At 39.8% G+C, this 15950-nt stretch overlaps 1 protein-coding gene across 2 annotated transcripts in view; it reads left to right on the forward strand.

Annotated features, from left to right (window-relative positions):
* The window catches only part of kif26ba (kinesin family member 26Ba), a 101991-nt gene that overhangs the window by 75030 nt on the left and 11011 nt on the right, over positions 1–15950 (forward strand). For both annotated transcript variants that reach the window (XM_029258396.1, XM_029258397.1), the window contains exons 6-10: positions 7855–8067; positions 8386–8479; positions 12002–12264; positions 13206–13389; positions 14971–15130. In XM_029258396.1, the coding sequence (XP_029114229.1) occupies positions 7855–8067; positions 8386–8479; positions 12002–12264; positions 13206–13389; positions 14971–15130 (914 nt within the window). The remainder of the gene's footprint in view (positions 1–7854; positions 8068–8385; positions 8480–12001; positions 12265–13205; positions 13390–14970; positions 15131–15950) is intronic.

Consider the following 15950-nt stretch of genomic DNA (forward strand, 5'->3'; position numbering starts at 1 on the left):
TGGTGTGCTGCATGTAGAGAAGTGTTCAGTAGAACACAAGGATTCCTCGATACTTCACAAGTGCCTAACCACCCTAATGAAGACACCTGCAGTTGCTTTTTTCATAATGTCAGAAGGAACATTGCTCTCCCAGCCCAGCAAGACAGGAAGACTGGTTTACCCAGGCTCATGTGAAATGTAAATGGTGGCATTTACAAGCAATGGCTTAAAAATGTCATCTTTACCCCGCTCTGGTGACAGGCGTTCTAATCAGTGGCCTTTTCAGATATGGAGAAGGTACGTAGAAGACCACATGAAAAAATTATTCAGTAAATACAGTACCATGACTAGTACTATGATTTGTTTGTAGATACCGGCAAATTAAGATCATTCTGAAAACTGTGTTGTGGTCAAGGTCAGTCTAAGCAATAGTGGGGCACAATTTGGACCGTTATGGTGGGGCCTCTTGGATTTGCAGTTATTTCACATCAGGTGTCCGAAATAAATGTTCTTATGTTGTATTAAGAACAAACCAACATGTATATTTATTAATTTACATTTTGACATAAAAGATGCTAACCTCTTCTGAAGGGTGGTCCTTATTTTTCAAATCTGGAGATGGTAAACGTAGTGCAGGGGCTCACTGGGTCAAATAGGTTCAATTAGCCTAAGGAAGACCGTGGTTGTAGCCTAGAATTATGCAATATCATCTATAATGAACGTGCTGGAATTCAACAAATAAAATCCATTAAGTGACATTCATTTAAATGCAGAGGTCTCCTTTGGCCATACATTGAGTTATACATATTATATACACTGCAAATAATGTAACAGAGTAAGAGGAATTGTACACAGATGTGCACAAAGTCTGTAGTGAAGAAGGTTTCTCCTTTAAATGATCACACTATATTATTATTATTATTATTATTGTTGTTGTTATATAAGCATGATGACACAGCATGTTGCTTTGGTGCCTCACAACTCCTGGGGTATGAGTTAAGATGGTGTTTTGAATTCTCATCTTTCTATGCAGATTTTGCTTGTTCTCTCTGTGTTTATATGAGTTTGTGCTCCAGTTTCTTCCCAGAATCCAAAGACATGTGAACCGATGGCTCACAATTGACCTCAGTGTGTGTGTACATGAGGAAATGTGTGTGTGTGTGTGTGTGTGTGTGTGTGTGTGTGTGTGTGTGTGTGTGTGATTGCCCTGTGACAGACTGGTATCCCATCAAGAATGTACCCTGTCTCAACTACTGTGATGCTGCATCATACTGTTATTGATGAATTGATCTTATTGATGACCTATCTATCTATCTATCTATCTAAATAATAATGCACACTTTTGTCCAAAGAGATCAATCAATTTACTGAAGCTATTTAGTTTAAAGGTGAATTTCCTTACTATAGAGTACAGCTAGTATTTCGAACCTTACGGTCTTTGCCATTAACTGCTGCTCTACCACTGCCCTTTGTGATAAAAGTGTGTCTATAAGTATTACAGGTAAACATTTGGTCAATTTGTTATTTTTCCGTTCTGACATAGTAACTGGAGTATACTGGAGCACCAGTCAACCGTCGCCACCTCTATCGGTCCTGCCAGTCTCTGTTGTGGACAGACCCCTAGGAGCAAAGAGTGGCCCTGTGCAGCCTCCAACAACCACATTAATCTTCAGGCCAGTGTTGGCAGCAACTTTGAAAATCTTTTCTTTGAGCCCAATCAGTTTTTAATAGCTACAAAGAAAAAAAATCCACTGGAGCTTTAGTGAAAGTCTGAGATGTGGGAATCAAAGGTTCATTTTTGTACCCTCTTTAAACTACCGCCGTTTAACTGGACAGGTTGATTGAACCTTACTACAAGGAAGAAATGCAGAATAGATACAAAGCAGAATGGCAGACAGGATAAAACCAGCAGTGGGTTTGTGAACATAAATGGTTAGTTAATTGGAAAACATGGTCCAACTAAAATTTTTCAACTGGTTTGGTGGTTTTGCAGATTGTGTGTCTGTCCACACAGCAGGGGCAGCTGAATGCCCTCTCTCCTGCCAAGAAACATACCTCTGCACAAATGTCACTATGTCTGTTTCACTCCACAGGAACTGGAATAAAATCTTACTTCTTTCACATGCTCGCTTCTCACCACGGTTTCCAGTGCATATTTTAATGAATGGATCTGCTACTGCATTACAAAATGTCATCGTGTACTATTTGAGTTGTGTGTTTCAGTTGGGTCAAGACCCTTATTAAAATTGCTTAAAAGTGTGACTGAACACTTGTCGATGCATTCGGTTATTGCTAAGTATGACTGGGGAGATGAAGCTTTGTGGGCAGGAATCTCTATGTCGTCATTTTACACTCAGTATGTAACCATGCCGGGGTAAGGAGAGGAGCTCGTGCTCAACCAGTTTACAAAGCAGTCCCTTTTTACCTTGAAGTTACACGCAATGAATCACAATCCTGTTCCCACGTTCTATATGTTTATGCCTCAAATTTAAGTCATAAACGGAATTTTAGTGCATCTAGTTTAATATCGCTCCTGCTGACTATGACAATATGAAACAGATAAGCTCAATTTATTTGTCTATTTTTATTGTGTACTTTTACTGTGAGTTCATGAACACCTTAAGAAGCAAGACTTCATGTTCATATTGTTAAGTATGAGACTGCCAGGGTCGCTGATCATAGATGAATCTTTGACCTCAAAATCCATGAGCAACCAACTGTGAAATGGTCCTATAGGTCAAATGAATGAACGTACACAGTCATGCAAAGAGCACATTTATTATGAGGTTATAAATCCATTCAAAATAGCTGGAGAAAGATATTCCTGTTTCTGAGCATTCCTGGTTTATACTGTTAAAACTTCCTGAAATACAATTTCTACATTGTTTGTCAGCTCAGTTGTGAGTTTGATGAGGCACTCCAGTCATAACCCATGTAAAAAGTGCAGTTTTGGACATCTTGCTACTCACCTGACTATAATAAGCGGAGAGCATCACCTGGGCTAATGAATGGGTAGGCTTCTGATCACTGTTTCTACCAGTTCATAATATTCATAGTTCTTTAGAAACGTGTGCGCTTTGTTCCATGGTGCCCTGGGTAATCAGGCACTGCCAATGATCGCTTGTGAAGTTCTGTGAAAGGAGAAGGGACAGTTTTTGGACCCTAATGCAGATGAAGTTGAAAAAAATGTTACATTCGAGGAAATAAGAATAATAAAGGAATGCGTAATTTTCAACACTTCTTAGTGTGGTCTGCGAGTTTTAATGGCATATGCATTGGAAAATCTACTTGGATCCTCACATTCTTGTGATGATAGATAAAAACATGATCTTTGTCATGAACAACTGCAAATTCATTCTAGGATCTTTGATTTCCCTTTCACCAAAATGCCATTGTTCCCTCTATTAATGGTGCATGTCACATTTAAGCTCTGAATATTTATTTTATTTCCCCGAAGCCAGTAATAATTGCAAGTACTTAACGAATGAGCTATGGCACAAGTGGTGATGTAATGTGTTTGGCCACTACCCGCTGTGTGGCGGGTCTGGGGTTCGAGCTCTGCTTGGGGTGCCTTGTGGTGGACTGGCGTCCCATCCTGGGTGTGTCCCCTCCCCCCTTCGGCCTTGTGCCCTATGTTGCCGGGTAAGGCTCCGGCTTGCAGCGACCCCTGTTCGGGACAAGTGGTTGTTGACATTGGTTGGTTGGCTGTGGCACAAACTTTGTACTGCCCAGTCCACAGAATCAACTGTTAGTTGGCCTGGAAGATTAAAGCTAAAAGAATCAAGCATTTTATTCCATAGCAGTACTGCAATTTTTCCCAGAGCTTTGGTCATTGTTGTACATTATATTGTTTAGCTGTATGTGTTTAAGCCCTGGAAACTCTGTCAGCCTCCAGTGATCCTTATTTTATTAAATAACATTGATATGATTTACCTTATGAATCAGTCAGTCAATTTAAAATATACCATTTAGTATCAATATGCATGTTTCTTTTAGGGACATCACCAAGCCATCACAAAGATCATGTGAAGCAGAATTACTATTACTATTTCCACTGATGAGTCTTAGCTGAATGAAATTGAATGTTCTCAGCTGGATAGAAAAAGCAGGCTTATAATGCCTGAAGGCCACATATTTTACTTCTCTGTTCAGTAGAGTTATTTATTGATTTCTATAAATGGCCAGATTTTGAAATCCCTTACAGCATATTTCAGTTTATATTTTATTAAAACTATAAATTCAGTGTAACTGTATTAGATTATATGAGTAAAGCAGGGATTGCATAAAGAATTAACAAGCCATCCATAAACCAAAATCAAAGCAAAAAATGTGCTATTTCTACAGTTATACAATATATGTTAACAAAAATTTAAAACTATTAGCCTTTTCATGTCCCCAAAAAACCTACCAACAGAGAACTAAAATGCAGAGCTACAGTACATTCTTACCATTCTCCCTCCCTTCACGGGAAGATTCATGATTTTCACAGTGCAATGATGCAATTTAGGGAAACTTTTTTGATTTTGTGTATTTGTAGAATGCTGAAATTGGTTTGTAATACCTACTCTCTGAATAATGTTTTGCAGGTGTTATTCTGTCACAGGTATGGGTTGGGGCTATGTTAAGTAGGCATGTTAAAAATTGCATTGTTTACGATTTGTATTGTCAGAATTTTCCCCTGAAGTCAATTATTCTAAGACAGCATTCAACTTATGACTTCAGTAGGTCAGGCTAATTGCTGAACTATTTATGCTTTTGTTCAGCGAGTACTGAAAAGAAGGCAAAAGTGTTTCTCATTCCTGCTCATACCCTGCTCTGCAGGGTAAATGCACAGGCAGGGTATTTTCCTCCCATCACTTATCACTTATTTCCTTCTGCAGTATATTTAGTTTATGTAGCACAGCATGTCTCAATTGTACCAGTTCTGAACTGGTCCAATCTTATCTATGGTGGTTTTCGTAGACTACAAAGAACCCTAAGAACCAGAATTACAGTATATTTCAAGAGATATCTGTATGAGGGTAGCACAGTGGTGCAGCAGGTAGTGCTGATGCCTTGTAACTATTAAGCTGTGATTTCAGTTGGCTCAACAATTCAAGTGTTCACTCCATCTTCGCATTTAAGACGAAATAAAAACCAAAGTTGCGTTTTAGGTGAATTGATCAGTATAAACTGCTCTTTGTGTGTGATTGTGTAAATGTGCGTGACTGCCCTGTGATGGAATGGTGTCCGGTCCGGGGTGTACCCTGTCCCATGCCCAGTGCTTCCAGGACAGGCTGTGGATCACAGTTACCCTACACTGGACATGTGGTTACTGACAATGGATGGATGAATGTCTGTAGGCATGATGAAGTAAACCGATTTCCAGAGGTTGTTAGTAACGAGTTACATATACTTCGTTACCCGTAATAAGCAAACTTTTGGAGAAGCTGTACTCTTCAGAGTAAATTTTTAAGTTTACTTTTACCCGAGTACATTTGTGAAGAAAAAATGTAAAATTTACATTTTATATTACACTTCTTTAATTTTAAAATTTTCACATTTAATGTTTTTCACTTCAGAACTAATAAAGTCAAAATTATTGTGAACTATGACATCTTTTGTGGAATTTACTAGCTATTTTCGGCTGTCACTTACAGCTACCTTTATGGTGACCCAATAAAAATGTCTCTTCAGTGTCAGCTGACTTTTTATTGATTTCATTGGCCAAGCTCACCAATCACTTAAGTTCCATCCCACCTTTATTGACATTCCAGTTTATTCGTCCAAGGAAGTGAAGCCAGGGAAAAATTGTGAGTTTTGATATTTTAACACATTCAAGATATGTTTTTTTCTGATATTGTGAGAATTGAGTCAAATACTTAAATGGGTCTTAATTTTTAGGTTATATCATGCGTCGCTCCTATTTTATTGTCTATGGAGTAATTTTTTTTTTTTCCAGTAATGCTTATAAACATTAATCTTAAGTTAAATATTTGAAAAGAACTGTAAAAAAATGACACAGACACAAAAATAAATCATTTCATTTAAATACACATAAAATATTATTGGTCTGAAGTATTGTAGTTCACCTATAATGAGTATGAGTGAACTGGAAACTAGAAGTATAATCTAAAAAGGTCAGAAGTTGCAGTATACAGATATTTTTGGAGGATAACTTTATTTCATTCTGGTGAATTATCTATTCCCACTTATGAAAAAGGCCGCGCTTTCAGGAGCATTGTGCCAAATGTTCATCTATGACAATGTTAATACAAATTTATGAGTTGAGAAAGGCATTTGTCCTGAACTTATCTAGTATAAACCCTGCTGTTTAAATTGGTAAGCAGTTGCAAATCACTTTGGATATAGGCATCATCTAAGTAACAAATGAATCACATAAGTCCATTTGCAACAGCAAATAACGTCGTGGTTGGAGCTGTCACCTTGGAGTCAAAGGACACAAGTCTCATGAGTCCCTGCTCATGCTGTGGTATCCTTGTTGAAGGCACTTACCGTGAAAGGCTCCATTAAAGTTGCCCTACTGTATAAATGGTTAAATCATTGTAAGTAGCTTAGTAATTCGTCTCGGACAAAGAGGTCAGATAATGATTGAAAGTACTACCTAGCAGGCTGTGTTCTTTTGTCTTATTGACAATATCTACTTTTATTTGTGCAGCAGATTTAATTTATTGAAAAGATGACAAACTGCAAATTGTAGATTTTATCTTTGCTAAAGGTTTTCGTAACGGTAAAAAGCTTTATTTGAATCAAAGTGGCTTCAGTTCTTGAGAAGTTTTTTGACCGCATGCTTTTTAACTTATGGTAAAATTTCAGATATGTACTTTTACTATGCACTGTATTTGGCTCTGGGGGTGTGGTAGCGCAGCGGGTTTGGCTGGTGCCCACTGTGTGGAGGGGCTGGAATTCGAGTCCTGCTTGGGGTGCCCTGCGATGGACTGGCATCCCATCCAGGGTGTTTCCCCTCCCCCTTCAGCCTTGCACCCTGTATGTCCGGGATAGGTTCCAGCTTGCTGCGACCCCACTCGGGACAAGCGGTTTTAGACGTTGGTTGTATTTGGCTACTTTATCCACCTTTGCCTGTATCTATTTGCTGTCAGTATGAGACATTATAAAGACCAAGATATTTTTTACTCCTTCAAGCTGCTTTTCATGTGAGTGCTGAATGTAAATCAAGTGTTTTTTTCTGAATAAAAGACATTGTTCCCATACAATACTTCTTCTCGCGGAGACATGAGGATGGGGCTGTAAAACTTTTGTCACAGATCTTAGGAGAGGTTCCCATAAAGGGAGCTCGTAGATCATAAGTGCATTGACTTTGTGTGGTTTTATTCGTCTAGCACAGCGATGTTTGCCACGGAGCAGTAACGCCTGTCACCTTCATTAGAATCTGCCCGGTGCACATCAGCTCAGCCGCTTTCATGCTGTGACGGAATGTGTGTCAGCTGTATCTGCCCGTATCCCCGGACGAGACGGCGTTTTCATCTGTGTTTCGCTCTCCGCGGTGACAGACATGCTCTCTGTAAAACCCGACGCTTCTTAAAGACCTACCGTAATCCCACAGCAGCGTTTAGGCGAGCCTCAGAGCTGGAAAAGATCCTCTCTTACTCTTTTTTTAAAAATATATTTGGCTGGGTGATGTCTGGATTTGCAGTTTATTTCCCTGTATGCTAAATCCCTGCATTGCTTCAGCACATTCATAATACGTTTTTCGAAAGAAACGAGCAAAAGTAACAAAAGTGAAGAAAGTTGGAAAACACATTCTAGAGGCCTGTTTATGTCCTCATAAAATCTCACAAAACACGTGCTACCTCTTATAACAACGTGTATGAGAACGGACTATCCATATTGCATATGATTTCTTCACCGGTGTAGGTCAAAGTGATGCTGCGGGTGTGCCCAGCATCCCCAGGGGACACTTCTGAGTCCAGCTCCTTCCTGAAGGTGGACCCACGCAAAAAGCAGATCACCATAATGGACCCGGCAGCCAACGGCCCACAGAACTCTTCCCACAAACGGGGTGGGACCAGCCAAGTACCACCCAAGATGTTTGCCTTTGATGCTGCCTTCCCACATGATGCATCCCAGGTAAAACACATAAATAAGTACGTAAATAAGCAAATTATTCATGACCTCCATAGCCCACTTAACAGATTCTTAAAACTGACACCCAACTGAATCATTGGTAAAATGGTTCTATAGAAATGGCAGATATTAAAATTGTTACCCCAAAGACATCTGAAGGTATCTTTTGTTCATGCGTTCCCTATTGTCTTTGATTACAGACATTGGTGCACTGTATGGTCACTGTACAGTTCACCCCAACTTTGACTCACCCAGTTTGGTCCATAAACCTGCTGACTCGTTGACTCACCCACTTTAACTTCCATTTCATGTGCCTTCTAGGCTGAGGTGTGCGCAGGGACAGTGGCTGAAGTCATACAGTCTGTCGTCAACGGGGCGGACGGTTGCGTCTTCTGTTTTGGACACTCCAAGTTGGGTGAGTGTTTCTCCCAAAGTCTTTTGAAGAGGACAGCTGTTTTCAGACATGTGTATTTATTCTGTACGCTCATTCAAATGCCAGTCTCTCACTGATGACAGATGGCTCACCAAGCATGTAATACAAGATCCCATTGTTCTGTGCATTGTGAGGTGTATATAAATCACAAGAGATGATAGCTGGGACCTTTCTTTCCGCTACAGGTTTAACAATGACAGCTGGTTTCTCATCTAGGAACTCTGTGGAAACTAGTTTTAAAAGTACATAGCTGAATCTTTTATAGCTTCAGCAGGTCAAAGATTTCGATTTGTTTTCTTGTTATTTTTTAAATGAGACCAAGAATGACCCATTAATACTAAAAAGCTGCTAGTCGGCAAGGGATTAATGTCACTGCAAAATCATTAATGTCAACCAAAAATTCATATTTTTTCTTAGAAAAGCCTTCTTTGAAGCGTTTGTTAGCATTTTTCATACAGTTGTAATGAATTTTCATACCGTCTTTCATGTTTTTACTGTTCCTGTATAATCTTGAAAAGCATATTTTTAAATCTGCTGCAGCATTTTAACACTCCAAATACCTTAGCAGTTATCCAGCAACAGATTTAGTTGTGCTGTCGTCTCTGTGGCACTGCTCAAGTGACACTGCATCTTATTACTTTGTCCTATGTAGTCCCTATTACTGTGTCTGCAGCTGAAAAATAGAATTGACATAAGATCTGATCAATTTTTAAATAATATCTCATTCTATTTTGGAACAATTTAAACTGAGACTCCTGTTCCAAATATTCCTGCCTATTGCAACAATTTATCATTAAACATTTAGGGGGCAGAGATTTTTGAGGACAGCGTGTCTTACTGGTCCGTAAGAATACAGCCACTGGTACAGCTTTGTCACTCAATGGCTGTTTGAATTTAGAGGTGCTCTAAAAAAGCCTGGAAATTTTTATGAGTGGTGTTGAAAGCTAGAGAAGAAGAGCTCTGAACAGCAAGCTCTCTGTCCTGTTTTCACATGTGAATAAATAAACTATAGTTCCCCTCTTAACAGAAGACATAAGTGCTTTGAGTGGTTGGAGCTGCTTTCATCATTCGTCTGTTTTGCATTCACAGTAAATAAAATCGGTCTTATGAAGAGCTCATCCCAGGCAGCAGCCTATCCTGTAGATGTTCTCCCTTGGTGGTATTTTTTGAGTTCATGCTACCTGGATCCAGATGCTTTCCATTACGTTTCGCACAAAAATGGACTTTCGGGCACTTGGGGTCCCTGAATCGTGGGAGCATTAAATCTGTAGTGCAAATTAAGATCGATAAACGGCGAGGATGCACTGATGGAGGATGCCCTGATGGTATGTAATGGATGCCTAAGCGTGGTTTGCAATGGGGGGAGAAAAAAAACTAATCGAATTGTGTGGCCTTGTTCTTCATATTACGTCACACTCGAGTTCTCTGATTCAATTACTTGGATTTGGCTTGAACACCCATTAAAAGATCATCTTTGTTTTTTTTTATTATAGTAAATGGCTATAGCAGCATCTCTGCTCTTACTGGTGGAAAGGAATTGTCACTGTGGAATCTATGGCTGCTGATTACAGTTTCTGGCTCAGAGGAAACTGAAGACCTCAGTGGTCATCTGGAGTTGATCAGCTTGATTTTAAACTAACATGTCCTTGTAGAAATTATACTGACTTGTTAGGGATATGTTCCCAGTTCTGTTTTACTGTATGTCTGTGCAGATTAGGCCAACTTTCCTTTATACTATAAGGAGGTAACTGTCTGTCCCTGCACTCTTTCCCCATTCAATCCTTCTACAGCAATTACTGCATGCTATATTTTACGTTCAGTTCATTGTAGTGGGCTTATTCTCTGTGACCTCCCAGAAAGGGCCAGGATAACATTACTATTATAATGGGAACAAAGCACATCCTTGCTCTGCTTTAGGTTTGAGTCTCATTAATGATGGAGTTGGATATGACGGTTGATTCACTTGCAGTTTGGTCCCTGTCTATTTTGTTATTAATCATATTGGCAGCGTTTTGAATCGGATTTCCAATTAAGTGCTTTTTTAAATTGAAAAATTGAAATTGAGAAGAGTAAGAGAAATATTAAAGAGTCATTTATCTGGGCCTGCCTCAGGCAAACCAAATACTCAACCGGTTTGATCAATAAAACACACAAAAAAAAACCAGCCTGATCCAGTACAGTGCAATGTGATGTGGACATTCTCATTTCACAATAAATGGTAAAGATCTTCAGCAATAAATGATGTAATGCAGGGAATAAAGACATCAGCGAGGATAATAGGAAAAAAGAAAGGCAGAAAAAGGGTTTCTGCTTCAGTGTTTTTTCTGATTTAACAAGACTAATTTTTTATTTACATTACCTGCTTTTATAATTGAGAATCAATGTGAATGATGTTTTAAGCACTAAGCCACTGTCACACTCTATAAGTATCTACTCCTTGAAGCCAAATTTGGCTGGAACAGCACATACACCATATGGCTTTGTTTAGCTACATATTTGACCCCTCACAAGGGGTCTGTTTGTTGTGCGTTATTGTTTCAGCACTTAATCCCAGATCCGAAGACTCAGTCTCAGACTGGGTTCCATGATCATTGATGCTGTCCGTATGCATCATTGCAGATGAGTGTGTAAATGCTTTCCATTGTGTGTTTGGGCTGCCTGCTGGGAGGATTGTGAGAGGATGCAGAAGATTAAAAGCACCACGAAACAGAATCAGAAAACAAATTCAGCAAGTTGAGATATGAATAGATTTCAAGTAAAGATGAGGGAAATTGAAAGTACGTTTGGAAAAGATTATTATGCTGATTGCATTTGGTGCACATGAATGTATTTTTAAACCTTTTGCACTTATTGTGTTTTAGCAACTTCTATCATCTAATACCACTGCTTTGCTTTTTGTTATAATATTTTGGTATGAGAAGGAAGCCTAATGCATTGTAAATCTGGACTAGACGTATATACCTTACTAGACCGTATTAAAACACTGAGCTCAGATTCCTTACTCTGTTACCGTGCTTTTCCCTTCCCTTTCAATATTAGCAAAAAAAACATACTATGTTCAAATATTTAACACATGCCACAAAACCTCATGAGTATGTTTGTGTAGAATCTGAGTTGGAGAAAAAAGATGCAGGGTTAATCTGGAGAATAATGGAAAAACATTCAGGATTATTATGGCTCATACACTATGCTCTAGTTCTTGGATCCCACCCACCCACTGAACAGTGAATAGGCTGTTGCCCTGGAAAACCTGCTTTATTTTATGTTTTTAGTAAGCATTTGCTTTTCTTATCTTAATTTTTTTTCTTTGAAGTAAATAAATCACATCTTTTTCAATAAACAAAGTGACAGGCCATGTCACGTAACCCCATATAATCATGTTAAACCATATATAATTTAAAGCTCCATGTAATTTAGGTTGGAAGTGAAGGACATTTAATAATCATGGTAAAATCTTTAACTAAGGAGCTAAGTGACCTTTCGCTTATCTCTGATGTTTCACAGGCAAATCGTACACCATGATCGGGAAGGACGACTCCACGCAAAACCTGGGCATTATCCCCTGTGCCATCTCCTGGCTCTTCAAGCTCATCAATGAGAGGAAAGAGAAGACTGGTGCCCGTTTCTCAGTGCGTGTCTCTGCCGTGGAGGTCTGGGGAAAGGATGAGAACCTGAAGGACCTTCTGTCGGAGGTTGCCACAGGCAGTCTGCAGGATGGCCAGTCTCCAGGGGTTTACCTGTGTGAGGACCCCATCTGTGGAATGCAGGTAAGAACACGTCAATTATTTTAAAAAGTTTTTAAGAAAAAAGACGTCTCATGGGAGGAACAGTAGCCATAAAAACACTGTCTTACTGTTTGGGAATGCTACACTTCTGAGAGCTAGAAAGCTTCTTGGTGTGATTTCTCTTTTAACAGCCGTAACCTTCAGAAGTTTGAATTTGTTCATTTAGTTTATGAAGAGATGCATTACATCAAACCTGGATTCAGAGTCGAGGTTGTGTGACTGTGGAGATGTGAACTTGCCAAAGGCATCATTAACACATTCCTTAAATATGTGGGCTGCTTGTTCTCCCTGAGGCATTGCAGATTGTCCAAACATCTCTTTAAGTATACAGCACTGAGTGGTGGGGGACATTAAAATAAATCAATCCCTATTCCACATTCTTCATTACTTTTCAAGGTGATATTTGCCTCTTACCTCAGTGTTCACCCTTTGACATTCTACGACTAAATCTTTCAGTTGCTACACACAGATAATGCACTTAATATGTCTTTCTTGAGAAGAGAATTTTTTTTCAGGTTCAGCTTTTCAAGAATTTCTTTACTGTTCTTCCATTCTGCTTTCCACTGCCTGTTTGCTTCAACGGTACAATTTTAGTTTTTTCCACTCACTTAATTGGTCAGGCTTTCTAGCTGTTTATATGTTGCAGTTCATTTCAGATGAATGATCATAATTTACCCCTGCTTAACAGCTTCTCAAAGAAGCACATCCTTCACATTCACCTTCTTTTCTGTCGTGCAAGTTTGGCAACAGTTGCAGGAATTGTTCCCCTATCAGAAAGTTTTTGTCTTCACTCTAACCTGTACTACAAGCACGCAGGGCGTATCTTTCAGCTTTTCTGCAGTAAGATATTGTGATTAAGGACGTATGACATGTATGTAATGTTCCTAATACTGGTCCACTCCACTCCACTCCAACCCTGTTAGCTTCAGAACCAGAGTGAGCTGCGTGCCCCCACAGCAGAGAAGGCAGCCTTCTTCTTGGATGCAGCAATTGCCTCACGCCATGGCGGCCGGCCCGACTGCGATGAGGAGGAGCACCGCAACTCGCACATGCTCTTCACACTACACATCTACCAGTACCGCATGGAGAAGAGCGGGAAGGGTGGCAGTGAGTACGGCCGCCTGGGTCGCATCCCTTCCGTCTCTCCCTTTCCTTGTTCCTCCTCCTTTAAATGCATGGATCGTTGTTTTGGTCATTGTGATATCTTGAGGTTGATCTTTCATAAAGCATCTCAGCGTCAGAAATCACGGGTATCCGTTTGGCCAAAATGAAAGTTCCTGTTGTAAGACACATTTCATTAAGATTTCCTTAAACACTTTCATGAGTCTTCGGTCTGATTCTCCAAAGAACGCGATATTTCAGGCTTCAGAAGTTTCAAGTAACTATATAAAGACATGTTCCATGCTAATTGAATCCGGAATATCTAAGTGCCATTGAGAAGGTGTGATTTCTTCACTTCCAGGGCTCTGTGTGCAAGAAGAGAGTCTAATCTTGGAAGCGGTTGAACCTACGTGTCTGTTTCCTGAGAACATAACTAATTTGCCTTATCACAGTAACCTCTGTCTAGCTCTGACTGCTCTGGCAGCCTGCACTCAGACACAAGGATCACACAGAAAGGCAAAGCAAAACCAGATGTTCTCGCCAGGCCCTGTGTGGTATTCATACTTGACATCCTTCCAAGTAGTACACAAGTAGGGCTGTATATACTAACCTAGTGAAAAGGGGGTAAAAACAAGGACTGATTATGAATGGAGCGCGGCAGGACAACTTCAGTGTTGAGCACTGTTTAGAGAATCGTGGAGTGCATACATTACACATGAAGGGAGAAGCCTAGGAAAAACATAGTGTCCACAGAGCAAGATCACCCACTTGGCTCTTCTAAAGCGCAAGCTATAGAGCACTTTTATTTTACAAAATGAAAGTTCGATTCCTTCAAACTGCTGTCTGTGCAAGGAGCAAATCTGGCATCATTCACAGGTCAAAAGAAAAACCCAGGATGCAATATAAAAGAGACACTGTTTTTCATCACAGTATACCAACAGTGTGGGGCTGCCTATCTGCGGTAAAAGAGGCTGGCTACAGCTCTTCACTTTGCGATGTGAGGACCTTATATGAAAGATGGTGTTTAAATTCCGCTCATCACTGTCACAGCTCAGTAAAACTTGAGATTACCGTACCAGCAGCTTTTGTCAGCTGTCGGCTATATATATACTTGACATTTACAGTGAAGTGGCCAATCAGACTTGGCTCCCAGCATCTGTGAAATATGCTCCTATCAAGGTGCACCGACTGAATTTCTTAAACCTGGCCTGTGGGTGCTGTCTATGCAACATCGGGATCATGCACATAGCTTTTAAGATGGCAAACTGACCTTTAATAGTTATAATGGACACGGTGACTGAAGAAACTAAGCGAGACGCGATGCAAGTCGTCACTGTGTACGCGGGCTTTGCAGCACTAGTGAAACCTCACAGCTACATAAAGTTTACACAATCCAATAAGCACAAACTCAATTTGTAACTCTTCCTCACCACACAGGAACAAAGGCTGCACCATGTGCCTATCAAGCCAGTCTATATAGCGTCAACATTTGCATTTGTGTTGGTCCTGCAGGGACTGATATGTTATGTGATTACGGCCACATTTTCTGGTGACCTGTGACCTGTGCCTTCTCCACATCACTTTCAGTGTCAGGCGGACGGAGCAGGCTGCATCTGATCGACATGGGCAGCTGTGTGAAGGTGCTGAGTAAGACGCGTGACAGCGCCGCTGGACTCTGCCTCTCTCTCTCTGCCCTGGGCAATGTCATCCTGGCCCTGGTCAATGGCAGCAAGCACATCCCGTACAAGTAATACTGTATATTACTGTCCTCATTATTGCAGTGAATGTTGCATTCCTTATCTCATGCTTTTATGTAACATTTTTTTTTATTATTAATTTACACACTGGTATTTTGCTGGGAGAATTCCGGTTAAGTGCCGCCTTCAAGGGTACATGCGTAGAACACTGGTTAGAACTGTGTCCCACAACCTTCAAGTTAAAACTTTGTGTCCTTATACCACCCTGCTGCCAGCTGCAATTCCATATGTTTGCTGTGTGCTTCTGTGGCCTCGTGAACACACATGAGAATTGAAAGGAAGCATTTAGGCATAACCTTGTCCACATGAATAATAATAATAAAAAAAAAAAACATAACATGTTTTAAACGGGTGTGAAGCTGCTATCTGTTCAACTCACCAACCCATGAAGTTCTGGATTCAAATTTAAATGTATGAATCCTTCATATCTCCACAAATAAGAGTACATTATTAATGCAGTGTAGGTAGCCTGATAGCAATTATGACCTATGAATAATTTATTACAGTATATTTGGCAATGGTTCCTTTATAAAAAGGATTAATTTTGCATAAATAGGTGCTATTTTAATGACGACTATTCAATGAGATTTAAAAAGTGAAGCATAACTACAGAATTATTATACAACAAAATAATTTTGCACAGGTTAATTAAATCCTGGAGAGATAATTCTTTCAGATAATATTATACTGTATTGTGCTTAATCTCTACGAGCTACTTAGTATCTTAGTACTTTTATTTAGTTTCATAATAGGTTTGAGGTAGAACTTTGAAATAAGTGCACAACAGCAAGTTTGTAAAATATGCCAAAC

The sequence above is a fragment of the Scleropages formosus genome, chromosome 15 (genome assembly GCF_900964775.1).
Source record: "Scleropages formosus chromosome 15, fSclFor1.1, whole genome shotgun sequence".
NCBI classification, from domain to species: Eukaryota; Metazoa; Chordata; class Actinopteri; order Osteoglossiformes; family Osteoglossidae; genus Scleropages; species Scleropages formosus.